This window comes from Chlamydomonas reinhardtii, chromosome 3, assembly GCF_000002595.2.
Source record: "Chlamydomonas reinhardtii strain CC-503 cw92 mt+ chromosome 3, whole genome shotgun sequence".
In the NCBI taxonomy this organism is placed as follows: Eukaryota; Viridiplantae; Chlorophyta; class Chlorophyceae; order Chlamydomonadales; family Chlamydomonadaceae; genus Chlamydomonas; species Chlamydomonas reinhardtii.
Window position 1 is genome coordinate 6,503,084 of NC_057006.1, and position 12,330 is coordinate 6,515,413.

At 63.7% G+C, this 12,330-nt stretch overlaps 3 protein-coding genes across 3 annotated transcripts; 1 reads left to right on the forward strand and 2 right to left on the reverse strand.

The window, feature by feature from the left end:
* The first annotated feature begins 1 nt into the window (after window position 1).
* On the forward strand, window positions 2-4,793 carry CHLRE_03g195150v5 (uncharacterized protein). The gene has a single exon (XM_043061238.1). The coding sequence runs from the start codon at window positions 215-217 to the stop codon at window positions 2,885-2,887; it is 2,673 nt and encodes an 890-aa protein (XP_042926367.1). The 5' UTR covers window positions 2-214; the 3' UTR covers window positions 2,888-4,793.
* A 362-nt stretch (window positions 4,794-5,155) lies between these two features.
* On the reverse strand, window positions 5,156-9,084 carry CHLRE_03g195200v5 (uncharacterized protein). Its single transcript, XM_001693225.2, has 11 exons — window positions 8,779-9,084; window positions 8,353-8,481; window positions 8,081-8,186; window positions 7,813-7,884; window positions 7,466-7,519; window positions 7,061-7,165; window positions 6,812-6,866; window positions 6,596-6,672; window positions 6,069-6,210; window positions 5,792-5,855; window positions 5,156-5,650 (listed from the first exon to the last, which is right to left on the reverse strand). The coding sequence occupies exons 1-11, from the start codon at window positions 8,949-8,951 to the stop codon at window positions 5,542-5,544; spliced, it is 1,086 nt and encodes a 361-aa protein (XP_001693277.1). The 5' UTR covers window positions 8,952-9,084; the 3' UTR covers window positions 5,156-5,541.
* Window positions 9,085-9,135: 51 nt separating this feature from the next.
* Window positions 9,136-12,311, reverse strand: CHLRE_03g195250v5 (uncharacterized protein). The gene is made up of 7 exons (XM_043061239.1): window positions 12,073-12,311; window positions 11,620-11,791; window positions 11,222-11,423; window positions 10,881-11,099; window positions 10,096-10,676; window positions 9,698-9,892; window positions 9,136-9,459 (listed from the first exon to the last, which is right to left on the reverse strand). Exons 1-7 carry the CDS (start codon window positions 12,162-12,164, stop codon window positions 9,307-9,309), a joined length of 1,614 nt encoding a protein of 537 aa, XP_042926368.1. The 5' UTR covers window positions 12,165-12,311; the 3' UTR covers window positions 9,136-9,306.
* Between the last annotated feature and the right edge of the window lie 19 nt (window positions 12,312-12,330).

Below are 12,330 nucleotides of genomic sequence, written 5' to 3' on the forward strand. Positions count from 1 at the left end.
AAAACCTGCGCACAAGTCGTGCGGCTGTTGGAACTGTCAGGAGAAACCGGTCATCCCGACAGGCTCGTCGGTCTGGCCGTTTCTCGGCCCCCTGCGACTAAGACGTTAACCTAGGCTTGTGCCACGCTTGAAAATAGTATGCCATGCAATTAGAATAACGTTTGCCCGGTTTGGGTTTCTGTTCAAACCGCTGCAACTTTCTGCTGCTACATAAATGGACGTGGAATCCCGCCTAGCCGAGCTGCGAGACGAGTATGAGCGCAGTCGGGCGTTCCTGGCGCAGCTCGAGTGGTCACTCAAGGTTCGGGAGCCCGAGCCAGAAGAGTCAGAGGCCCGCCGAGGCGAGGGACATGACAGTACTGCGAAGCTTGAAGATTCAGCGCGTGTGCCGAAGCTGGACGCGCACCCAGCGTCGCCCCAGCCGCAAGCCATTGGGGAACGTGAAGCCACGGCGACGTCGCCATTCAAAACTGCGCACAAAGGACTGGGTTCACGCTTCACTGGATGGATTAAGAACAAACTCGCGCCGGGCGGGCACGACGACGCTCCCTCGTTTACCCGCTGCACCAAATCGTGTGTGCAGCCTGCTCGCCGTCGGGCTTCCTTCGCCACCGTCAACCTGGACCTTGGCGGTGCGCTCGGCGGCATGGGCGGTGTGGCAGTCGCGACCTACAGCCCCGGCGCAGCCATCCAAGTCAATGGCCAGCTAAGCTACGGCCAGGTGCCGCAGGGCGCGCCGTCGCCAGTGGGCCACTGCAACAGCCCCGGCGGCGTGCCCTCGCCAAGCGGGGGTTCATTCACGCTGTCGTCGGCCGCCGGCGGCCGCGGCCGGGCACCCATGTCGCGCCGCGCCAGTTTCGTAACTTCAACCATAATGCGTTCTTCAGCCAGCAACCAGGTGCATCCCCAGCCGGGCGGGTGCGGCGACGGCGATGGGGACGGGGATGGTGTGCTGCTGAACACGGATGAGAACGGGGTGGCGGTGAGAGGGCCGGGGCTGGCGGCACCGACGGCGTCAGGTCGCCTCAGTGGCGTGCTGGGGTCAGGCCAGGCCGGTCCGATCGTGCCGCTGCATGTCGCGCCCGCCAGCGCACCGCCTTTACAGCGCTTCCCGCTGCGTCGCTCGTCCCTAGACGAAAGGCGCCCAGCCGCCACCGCCGTCGCTGCGAGCGGCAGCAGCAGGGGGCTTGTGCCCTCCGGTCAGCGGCGCGCCAGCATGGACCTCCAGCGGTCGCCGCCCATGGCTCTGTCCACAACGACAGGAGCCGGACCTAACGGGGCACTGCCTGCAGTAAGCGGGGCAGAGGTGGCAGCGGCGGTGCCTGATGAGTTGACGGAGGTGCAACCGCAATTTCTACCGTCAGTGAACGCTGCCCAGGGCCAGCAGCCGCCACAGCAGCGCTTGTGGCAACATGTGCAACAACAGCAACAGCAACAGCCGCCACAGCAGCAGCGGCATTTCACAGGCTACCGGCCATGCTTCGCAAGCGAGCAGCAGGTGTGGATAAAGCGCGACGGCAGCGGCGGCGCCGACCCCGCGCCCGCAACCTTCAGCCAGGCTGGCCCAGTTTCAGCTTCAGGGACCGGTGGCGTGGCGGCTGCGCGCGCTGGTGCGTCGGCCTCTGACACACATGCCTTTTACTCGGGTGCGGGGTCATCGGGACCGCGCACTCGTTTCTCAGGTGTCGCCGCCATGAGCGGCGCTGGCGCGCCTAGTGGCGGCGGTGTTGCAGAAGAGGCTGACGTGGACGATCCCATGATTGCGGCGGCTGCGGAGGCCTACTGGGGCTCGGAGGCCGCGGCTGAGGTGGCGAAGGAGGCTGCTGGTGTCCGGGACGGCGCAGCCCACGGCCTCACCGCCTCCAGCCCGGGAGCAGGCGACGGCGGTATGCAACAGCAGCTGCAGCCACACTGCCAGTACCAGCCGCCTCACACGAGCAGTCCGCAGCGCTACGTCACGGCAGCGGCTGCGGAGCCTACCGGTGCCGCCGCAGCAGCATCCGGCTCCCACAACGGCGGCGGCAGCACCTCCTTATCCATGCGCTTCCGTCGCCTCGCAGCCTCGCCGCCTGCGCTTGGCGTGCCGGGCACGGGGGTCGCGGCCGCTCGGCCCAACAGCACGCGCCCCGGCAATCCTCCTCGGCGGCTGTCCTTTGAGGCTTACGCAGGGCCAGCATCTCCAATCGGCCTTGTAACGGGACCGTATGAAGGCTCGGCAGGGGTCGCTGGAGCCGATGGGCTGTTGCCGACAGGCGGAGAAGCTTCTGGTGGCCAGGCGTGGGCGGCGGCGGTGGCGGCGACGGCACCGCGAGCAGCCACGAGCAGCAGCGTCAGTCGGCTTGCGGTCACTCGCAGCTTCGCCACGCCGTTCGGTGCCGCTGCAGCCAGCGACGGTGGTGGCTCAGGTGCGGCGGCCGGGCTTGTCAGCGGCATCGGCGGGCCTGTGACCAACGCGAACAGCATTGGCGCGAGCAGTGCATACGCCTCAGGCGGCCCGGCTGGCCGCCGTTGCTCCAATGATGCCAAATTTGCAAGCACACTGCTGCTGGCGGCCAGCAACCCTGCACCCAGCGGCGGCGGCGGCGCCAGCTCACTGCCGGGCGACGCCAGCGGGTCGTACGCACATGCAGGGTCCGCAGCCACAGAGCTGGGAGCAGCGGCCGGGAGCCACCGTCACCTGATGACTTCACCAGGCAGCCCTGCTGTGCCGGTGAATCCGACGGGCAGCGCCGCAGGTGCAGGGGCCGCGCTGGCACCAACTTGGTACTCACAGACGGCTGCATCGCCGGGGCCAACGCCGCCTCAGTCGCATTCGCCTGCAGCACAAACGCAAGATTCAGGGTTTGTGCAAAGGCTTCAAGCCTTAGGTGCCTGGCGTCACAACTGACTTGGGTCGTGCGTGCACGTGCGCGTGTTGCAGCAGTTGGGGAAGCTAGTACTAACAGGGATGTTACAATAGCAGAAGATGAGAGCATTGACAGTCGACAGTGTGCATGTGGAAAGCGAACGCATACAGTGCACCGTGTACGGATGTGTTTATGCACGAATGTTCATGCAAAAGTGTAAAACGGAAGCATTCACGTGGCGAGGACGACCAGAGCCTACGGGTAGCAAGCATGATGCGTGGCTCGGGTTTCAGGAGGGATGGTTGCAGTTGCAGCACGGCAGGCTTGGGGGCGTGCACAAGAACCCGTTGAACAGGGGTAGCCATGCTGGTTTACGACATGTGGCGCGAATTGCAATGTGATGTCCTTGGCAAGCCGGCGCCATGAGCGCATTGAGTTTCGGGTGATTGTGTGCAGGCCAGGGAGTTACCTCTTCATAACACTGAGCAATGCCACGGACTGCACACTGCACCTCTGAAGCACTGCGTACGGTATGCAGCTGGCTGCAATACTGCTCTCAGACTGGCACGGAACTTCAAATGCAATTTATTCTTGAGGATGCATGCGAGGCATGCGTGAGCCCAAGCTTTACGGCTGGTTGGGGTGCTTTAATCTTGTTCATGCGCACGTATGAACTGTACGAATTCAGCGGCTAAACTGCTTGATTGCATGTGTGTGGGAGTGTACAATGGAGAAGAGAACGCAATGACCCTGTGGTGTGGTGCAGGGGCTTATGGTGTCGCGGGAGAACTTATCTGCCCACGACCTGCCCATCCCGTTTGCCATGTCTACCCGCGCGTACCTGTTATCCACAACTACCCGAGGTTTTGGTGGGAATGAGCGTCCCCGTCATTGGGTGGTCGTGTGCGTGCACGTGTGCGTGTGTTTGGTTTTGAAGTGGTGCGGCGGTCATTCAGTGGGTCTCGGCCCAAGAGTTGACTGCAGTGTCGGCGCTGCCGGTATATCATCGCACGTTCTGAGTCCGGCTCGAATTCATAACGGCACCTGGATGACCTTTCTGATGTGTCGCTCGAGCTGCAAACACGCTCGGCCCGTAAAGTGGGAGACCCGTGCACGGGGAAAGCAGTGGCGCAGACGTGTTGCGAATGCTTGGGAGTGCCACGATGTCCAGTTGAGAGGATTGGCTCTTGCGGGTGGAACTGTACATGCACCTATGGACCGCTGAGGAGAGCGGATGTAGCCCAGAACCCACCGCCAATCAAGGTCTAAGGAAAATAGGGCAGGGCGTGGAAGCCCCGACTCGTCATTGCTTGCTCGCAGCCCGCGAGCCCTGGAGCCCTGCTCGCGCAGTGGCGATGGAGCTGGCGGCGTTGGCATGGAGTGGCGTTGGCGTGTGTCAAAGAGCACAAGGATGAATAAGCACAAAGATTGTGTATGCCATGCAGCGCGACGGATGTTACCGTTGGCCTGTGTGTGTGCCCCTGATGGCGTGTCGCTCTGGTTAGGATCGGGGCGGACAGACGGACAGGCCCCACGGGGCCCTAGGCGTCCGCCGCCACGTTGCGGGGGTTGGGGGTTGTTAGCTCCAGGCTGCTGCAGGGTTTTTGGTGCTTCGCCAGTGTTCCGTGCTTTTTCACTGCGGCGTTCACCTGGAGTCAGGGAGGGGGTGCTCGGTTTTGCTGCTTGTCTTTTTGCCGCGCGGGCTGGGGTTGCGCTGCGCGCATGTGCGCCTCTGTTTGGCGCTGTGTGTGGCATGGTTGTCGCCTGCTGGCGTTGGGTTGTGTCTCCCGTCGCCGTTGCCCGGCTTTGCGGAGTTTGCTGAAAGTCAAGGTCTGTGCAGCGCTCTCACGCGTTGATGCTGGTGGTGGCGGCTGTGTCGCGTTGCGCTGGGGTGCGTCGCTCGGTTGGGTTTTGAGCTGTCCCTGCAGTGGAAGTGCCCTTGGCTGTGCAACGGCATCCCAGCGGCTCCTCAATCCCAGCTGTGCTCAGCAGCCTCAGCTCAGCTCAGCTCAGCTCAGCTCAGCTCCCGGGTTCCCTGCCAGCGGAGGCCGTCAAGCCGACAGCTAACCCCTGGAGTGGATGATGCTGCAAGCCAGCATGTCCAGAGGTCATCCGTGCGTGCTCAAAGTATCTCCAATTCTTGAAGGGCAGCTGGTGACGCCCCTTCACGCCGGACTGCAAGATCCGTGCCATGCCGTGCAAGATGACCTGACACCACAGCGGCACCCCCGCTCACCTCCGTAGCCCCCGCTGGCCCCGCTGCCCAGACGACGCCCCTGCCCGGACGCCAGTTTTGGGGCCCATGCAGAACAGCAGAAGCCGTTGCAGCTGCCAGTCGAACACATGTCAAAGCTACCCTTACGTTGTACATGCTTTGTTTCCTCACCATGCTCTCCCGGGGCTTCATTTGTTGGTGTGACTCATCTGAGCCACACAGGCCCCTCCCCTATGACTTTGCAGCCGCCTGCCCCTAATCATTACCATCCTTTCAGGATTGCCTTTCAGCACCATCTCCTCCGAGTCCACACACACGCAAGTGCGCCCTGTTGTTCTCTATGCTGCCCCTTTGCATCCATTAACATGCCCTGATTGCATTCAAACGAGCTCCTGCCCCTACCCCTGCCTCTGCTCCTGCAGCTGCCCCTGCTCTTGCTCCTGCCCCTACGCCTGCCCCTGCTCGTGCTCCGCCTGCCGCTCAGTCCTTGGACTCCACCACGCCGTACTTCGTCATCTTGAGCGCCTTCTGTTTGATGGGGCCGTCCGCGTCCGTCTCGCCGCTCAGCCACTTCATCACCGACTCGTGCCTGTGTGCCGTGTGGCAGGAGGTTGAGCGCGATGTGTCAGGAGATTATGCGGGGAACGCGTGATTACGGCAGTGCCGCCGTGTCCTTGCCAGTTGGCGTGGCGATGAGCGCTGTCAGAGAGGCCGTGCGGGGTGGACTCACATGGACTCGGGGAAGTCCTCTTGCGGCATGTGGCCGAGCTTGGCAGCCACTGTGAGCGCCTTCACTGCGCGGCGGGTGATGACAGGGTGACGGGTTGGGGAGGGACTGGTTACGAATTGAGCAATTGGTGTGCGGGCAATCGGTCATCCGCTGCGCACGCGCTCAACGCAACCGTGTGCCCCTTTCGCCAAATCCAGGATCGCGCGAACCCCCGTACACGATTGATGCTCTTCCATTCCCCACACCGCACACGACACCTCCTCCTCGATGCTCTCACTGTTGGTGCGCTTGCTCTCCAGGAACTCGAACACGGACGCTGCATCCACGAACGGGTCACTGCTGCCGAACAGGCACACGGTGGGCTTGCGCCAGCTGCGGAAGCCGTCATCCACCTTGCGCAGCAGCTTGGGGAAGTCCACCTGGAGGCGGCAGAGGCAGTGACGGCGGCAGAGGCAGTGGCGGCGGCGGCGGTGGCGGGGGCGGCGGCAGGGGCGGTGGTGAGGGCAGGTGACTGAGGAGTAACAATGGGCGTGCCAGGGACAGCGTTCCAGGAGATGGGATTGGGCAGTACGGTATGGCAACTGGGCATCTGCGTGCCGCCTCAGGTGTTATCGTGTTCTGGCACGTTGCTGGCAGCGGAATGCCCAAGCACCTCCATGGCCCCGCCCGCCCGCCGCCGCCCGTACACACACACACACACACACACACACACACACACACACACACACGCACGCACGCACACGCACACACGCACACGCGCGCACGCGCGCACGCGCGCACGCACGCACGCACGCACGCACACACCTGGTCCATTGTCTTGGCGATGGCGGAGGTAGCGGCGGGGTCCGAGGTGGGGCGGGCGTAAACCATCGCGTCCTTCTCTATGTTGAGGAAAAGCACAGCGGGAAACAAAGCGCAGGTGTCCGGCTGATTGGTGTGTTTTATAACAGGGAGAGGTTGGTGTGCATGTGTGTGCATACGCAAGTCTGTGCAAATGTAGAAAGGAAGGCAAAGTCGCACCTTTCATGGCGTAGGGAGAGCCGGTCATGTTGTATACCATGAAGTCAAACGGCTTCTGTGGGGACCAAAACCAAAAGTGCAGGCCAGCGCGTTCAACGGTGCGAAAGGCATTGACGGTTACGGAGGTGCTTACTCAGACCATGCAACCTAGCAGCCGCGCCCACAGCCGCACAGCCGTGGGCATGCAAGCCCACACACCCTCTCCCAACGCCCTCTCTCCCTCTCCCCCCCTCCCTCTCCCTCCCTCACGTTGCCGGGACGCATGAAGGGCAGTGGCGCCTTGTAGGCCGCCAGCTCGGGCCGCAGCTTGGCGTTGAGCGCCAGAGGGCTGTTCAGAATCAGCAGCCGGGCAATCTGGGCGGCAAAGAGGCGGACACGGTGGACGGGGAGAAGGGGAAAAGTGGTTAGGATACATACACAGACTCCCAGGAATCACAAGGGGTCTTTCCAATTGCGGCCCAAGGGGAAGGGCGCTGGGAGTGAATGGTAGGCGCGCTTCAAGGTAGGTACAGTGGCGGACAGAGGCTAAGGCGCCAGGCAATGACTCTCCCTCCACCAAGCCCCGCGCTCCTGTCCGAACGCAGTCACACGCCACCCGCCTCCCTGCCGGCCTCCCTCCCACCACCCCTGCCTTTCGCTGGCCCTCCCATCCACCTGGTTGGGGTTCTCCTGGGCATACAGCATGGCGTACTGGCTCAGGACGAAGCCCTGTGGGTGAGCAGCAGGCGGCGATGCGTTGGATGTGGAAGTGGCTGTGTGACTGTGTGCACAATTGCGAGTGTGTGCAAAGGTTAGATGGAAATGGGCGTCGAGGCTGTGTGCAGGGTTCAGCAATGTGCCGGAGAAGACAATCCCTGATTGAGGCTGCGTCGTCGTGGCAGCCCCGTCGGTACTCCCACAAATCCACTTCCCCCACAAGCACCACCACAGTCCTCGCAACAGCCACTCCTCGGCGGTGCTATGCCTTTGTCGCGCCTCTTCGCACTTTGACATCCACTCACGTGCACCACCAGGGCGAAGGGCTTCTTGATGCCCACTGCGTCCACGAACTGGCCCAGCCCGGAGATGTAGGCCTGCGGGCCAGGAGGTTGGGGAAGGTGAAGGAGGGTTCGGGGTGCGCACACGGTTTTGACACGTCGGTGGCGGGAGGGACACGTCCGTGGCTGAAGTTGCGCAGGGGTCCGCTTGCGCCGCCTGTGCTGCTGTGCAGCACCACAGCCTGCCCCTCCCCCTCCATCCACCTTCCCCTCCACCTGCCCCCAGGCTCACCTCCTCACTGTACCCGAAGCTGCCGGGCTTGTCGGTGTCACCGTGTCCGGGCCAGTCGGGCGCAATGCAGCGATAGCCCTCGCCGCCGATGAGGCCCATGGTGTTGCTGCGGGAGCATCAGGCAGCGCCTTCCTTTGATCGGGTCTACGATGGTAGATGCACGGGTTCTGTATTTTCCCACTCCAATGGTTGATTCGAGCAACCCCCAAGCCCAAGCCCAAGCTTAACCAACACCCGCATCCCAAGACGAACCCCAAAGGCCAGGTCCCTACCGGTAGCAGTAACTGCTGGAGCCCAGGCCGTGCAGCAGTAGCACGTCGGGCTTGTCGGCACTGGCCTTGCTGGGGTCGGGCTGGGCCTCGCGGTAGGCCCAGTTCAGGCCGCCCGCCTTAGCAGTGTTGCTGTTCCGCGATAGGAGGTTTCGCCAAGGGAAGGGGACAGTCAGGTTGAGGGCTAGGATGTGAGACAGAGAGGCCAGAGGCACAGCTGCGTGCGCCGGCATCAAGGGCTCTGGCAGCCCCCTCAGCGGCCCAGGCCTGTATGCGGTTCCCCTTCCATGTATTTCCCATGAAACTAGCACACCCTTATGAGCGGTGTAGATGACAATCTCATTCAGCGCCGAATACTGCTCCTAGGGACCGCGCAAACCGATCGGTGAACATCGTCCACTCAGTTGACCACCGCAAACGTCGACCTACCCGGCGACCGAAGAAGTCGGAGCCAGCTTGCTAATAGGTTGCCCTGTGATGGGGTCGATTTCCTCAAGCTCGGCGCGGCAACGAACCCGACGAACCCGACCATGCTGCGCGGGCCAAGCGCCGCGCGAAAGAGGCCGCGCATGGGCGCACTGTCGAGAAGCTAGCGACTGCATCGTTATCGGCGCACCGACAGGCCTGACGAAGGAAAAGGGCGACTGAAAGATAGGCGCAAGCAAATCAATTGTGCGAGGAATAACCCTGGGCACCACTTCGTGTTATCTGCGAGCTTGAATCACAGTTCACAAGTGAATAACCAGCAATGTACTGAACTCAGAGTTACAAGGCGACACCGTATATGACCAGGCATTGACGAGCCCTTCATCGGGCACACCCTCGCAGGGACACCCCACCAGTCAGTGGGGACACCCCCGGTGCCAACGCATTCTGAAGTTCCTCAAGCTCCCGAATTACCCTACACTCCTGCACTCCACAGCCCAGGTCACCAGCTCAGCAAACCACCGACGGTACTCACGCCGGGACATCCTTGGCCGCGTGTGCTGCCACCCGCGGCTTGCACGCCAGCAGTTGCGCCAGCCCCGCCCACTCCCCCCGCTCCGCCGGCACTCCCACAAGCAGGTCACTTTTGGCCATGGCGTCATCGTGTAGCACCTTGAACAGACCCTGCGCGTGTGTGTGCGTGCGTGCATGTGCGATAGTCGCAGCAGCGGGATTGTCAAGGCGCGGAGCCAGATCACGGTGCATCGGAGGTGTACGGGAGGTGCGTGCATGGGAGCTCAACAACAAGATCACCTGAACAGGCTCGAGGGCTCAAGCTGCAGGTACTCGCACGTGTCAGTCCGCTCCACATCACTGGGTCACAGCACTCGCAGGAGCGGAGCTCTTCACACCCACGACGCACCGTGCAGTAGCCGTCCTCACACGCCGCCATGTTGCGGTCAAGCTCCACGTGCGCCTTACATGCGGCCGCCGCCATAGCTGCCAGTGACACAGTGCTTCCAGCTGACGCCGGGTCTGCTGTCGGCGCTGGCGCCGTCCCGCGGGCTCCACCACCATCACCACTGCCAGCGCCTCCCGAGTGGTTCTGGTCTGCCACCTGCAAGTGTGTGCCCAGAAGCCAGGCAGGACGTCAACGCAGTCCCCCTCCGGCGGACACCCGCCCCCAATCATTGTCCCTTCCACTGTGTCGGCCCTTTCCCTTCTCCTTCCAGGCAGCAGCCATGTGCCCGCGGCATCAAATCCACCATTCCGCACAGCCGCCCCACACAGCCGGCAAGCCCGGCAGTGCGCCCGCCCCACCTTGGCCAGGATGCGGAAGTGCGCCTCCGGCTCCGGCAGCTGCGCCCGCAGCCAGCTGGAGCGCGGGTGCCGCAGCTCGCCCAGAGCCACTGCTGCGGCCGCGGCCGCGGCTGTGAAGCCAGGCCCCGGCCCCGCTGGCCCCGGCCCCGCCGGCCCTGGCCCTGCCGGCCCTGTTTCCACCCCTGGCCCAGGCCCCGGCTCGGGCCACGACTGGGCGTGCCGGGAGCCGCCTGCAGCAGCATCTGGGGCTGCTGGCGGCGTCGGTTCCACTGTTCCCGGTGTTCCTTGTCCTGCCGCACATCGCCCCGCTGCGGGGGCCGAGGTCGAGGACCCGGTCACCCCAGCAGCAGCTTGCGAGCCCACTGCCGCCGCGGACCCAGCGCCAGCGCTGCCGTCCACAGTGGAGCCAGGCGCACCATTGCTACACCCTGCGGACGTGTCGGCTGCTGCCCCTGGTGCTGATGCTGGTGCAGGTGCTGCAGGTGTGCGGCTGTGTGGCCTGTCCCCGGGCATGCGGGGTGTGTAGGCGAAGGCGGAGGCACTGAAGCTGCTGCCGCCAGCCAGTGAGAACTTGAGCTTGCCTGGGGTGAGTGGTCGCGGCGGGGCGTCAGCTTCAGCGTATTTGGGGCGCATATCAGGGGCCTGGCCGTTGCACACAGCGCGCGTAGCACGGTAGAAACGGACCTACACTGCTGGACCCAAATCGCCGCGCCCACCCGCCCATTGGAGCACCCACTCTGCGCTCGCCCTGCGCTACCGCTAGGCCCCACGCGCCCGCCACGCACCCACGCAGCACGGAGACACCACGTAGGCCGCCCGCCGCGCCGCCGCCAGCAGCAGGGCCGCGTCCGTGGCATTGCCGCACGCGTGCAGCGCAAGGCACACATCGAAGTGCTGCTGCGTGTATGTCTCAATCATGCCGCGCACCGCCGACACGTTGGTGAGCCCGGCGGCGCGCGCCCGCTCCTGCAAAAGCGCCACCGCAGCCGGTTTCATCTCCACGCCTGCAGCCGTTAGTTCGTTTTTGTTACACTACACAAAAATGCTCGTGCGATTAGGAGGGCACCAGCGAACGAACTCCAATGTTTGTAATTTAAGAGCACAAACACGACCGCACCCCGCCTACCTGTGAAGTGGCAGTGCGGGAACAGCACCGCAAGCGGCAGCATCAACGTGCCCGTGCCGCAGCCGAAGTCCACAACGCGGAGCGGGCGCGAGGCGCCGCCAGCAGCAGCGGTAGTAGCGGCAGGTGTATGGTGTGGGCCGCTGCCATGGGTGTGCGCACTGCCACCAAGCAGGTGTCGCAGCACTGCCGCAAAGCTCTCCACCTGTTGCACGCCACGCGCGGGGGAGGGGCAGCCGTCGACGAAAGCCGGGAGGGCGCGGGGCGGAGTGGGTCGGTGCGGCACCTCTTAACGGGCGAGCGACGCAGGCTACGGTGCTGAACGCCCCAGCGACTGCAGCAGGTCTTGGACTGACAACAAACAGCGCGCATCCACCTACTCAGTGGCCGCACGTGCCTACCTGCCAGCGCTTGATAGTGCCGCGGCTGACTCTGCTGCCGGCGCCGACCGCCCATTGGGAAGGCGCCGCGCTCCGTGTAGCTGACCCTGGCACGGGCTGCTGCTCGCCGTTGCCGCCGCTGCCACTTGCAAGTGCTGGAGCAGCAGCCGCTTCCCCAGGGCGCCCCAGCACCCTGCATATTGTGGGTATGCGCGGGGGTAATGCCGCCAGGCGGGCGACAAGCCGACAAGGCGGTACCAAGTGCGTGTGGCCGCGGACAACGCGGAGGACCGTGCGCGGCATCCAACTCAAGCAGCGGAAAGCATGCTAAGGAGTAAAGGCTGAGGCGCAGCTGACTTTGGGGCTTATGAAGTACAGGGGCTAGAGCCATGAGGCTGGCCGTTGGCACGTGTGGCAGAAGTCGCCGGCAGCGCAGCGCGTGCCGAACCCGGCTGAGAGCGTGGCCCAACCTACATTGCCCCGAGCTGTTGCTCCAGGTTTCCCCTCCTCCTTGTGTTGTTTGCAGGGTTGTCCAAGATGAAAACGGGGTCGCAAGCTGGCGGCATTTGCGCCCAGTCAATGACATTTCCGCCGAGCCCTCCGAGACCGATGAGATCGCGCAGGGATTGAAATACGACTTTATTGCCTCCAGGAGGCCCAACTGAGTTCAGTATGTCAAGTATCAGGACTTCGTGGCTTCTCGGCCCCAAAGTTTTAGCCGCCATGTGTCGT

Coding starts and splice junctions, on each gene's coding strand:
- CHLRE_03g195150v5 (XM_043061238.1), top strand. CDS start 215: ATGGACGTGGAATCCCGCCTAGCCGAGCTGCGAGACGAGTATGAGCGC.
- CHLRE_03g195250v5 (XM_043061239.1), bottom strand. CDS start 12,164: ATGCCGCCAGCTTGCGACCCCGTTTTCATCTTGGACAACCCTGCAAAC. Junction 11,792..12,072: donor GAGCAACAGCTCGGGGCAAT/GTAGGTTGGGCC, acceptor CACAATATGCAG/GGTGCTGGGGCGCCCTGGGG. Junction 11,424..11,619: donor GCACTATCAAGCGCTGGCAG/GTAGGCACGTGC, acceptor GGCGTGCAACAG/GTGGAGAGCTTTGCGGCAGT.
- CHLRE_03g195200v5 (XM_001693225.2), bottom strand. CDS start 8,951: ATGCAGTCGCTAGCTTCTCGACAGTGCGCCCATGCGCGGCCTCTTTCG. Junction 8,482..8,778: donor CCGACTTCTTCGGTCGCCGG/GTAGGTCGACGT, acceptor ATCGCGGAACAG/CAACACTGCTAAGGCGGGCG. Junction 8,187..8,352: donor TCCAGCAGTTACTGCTACCG/GTAGGGACCTGG, acceptor ATGCTCCCGCAG/CAACACCATGGGCCTCATCG.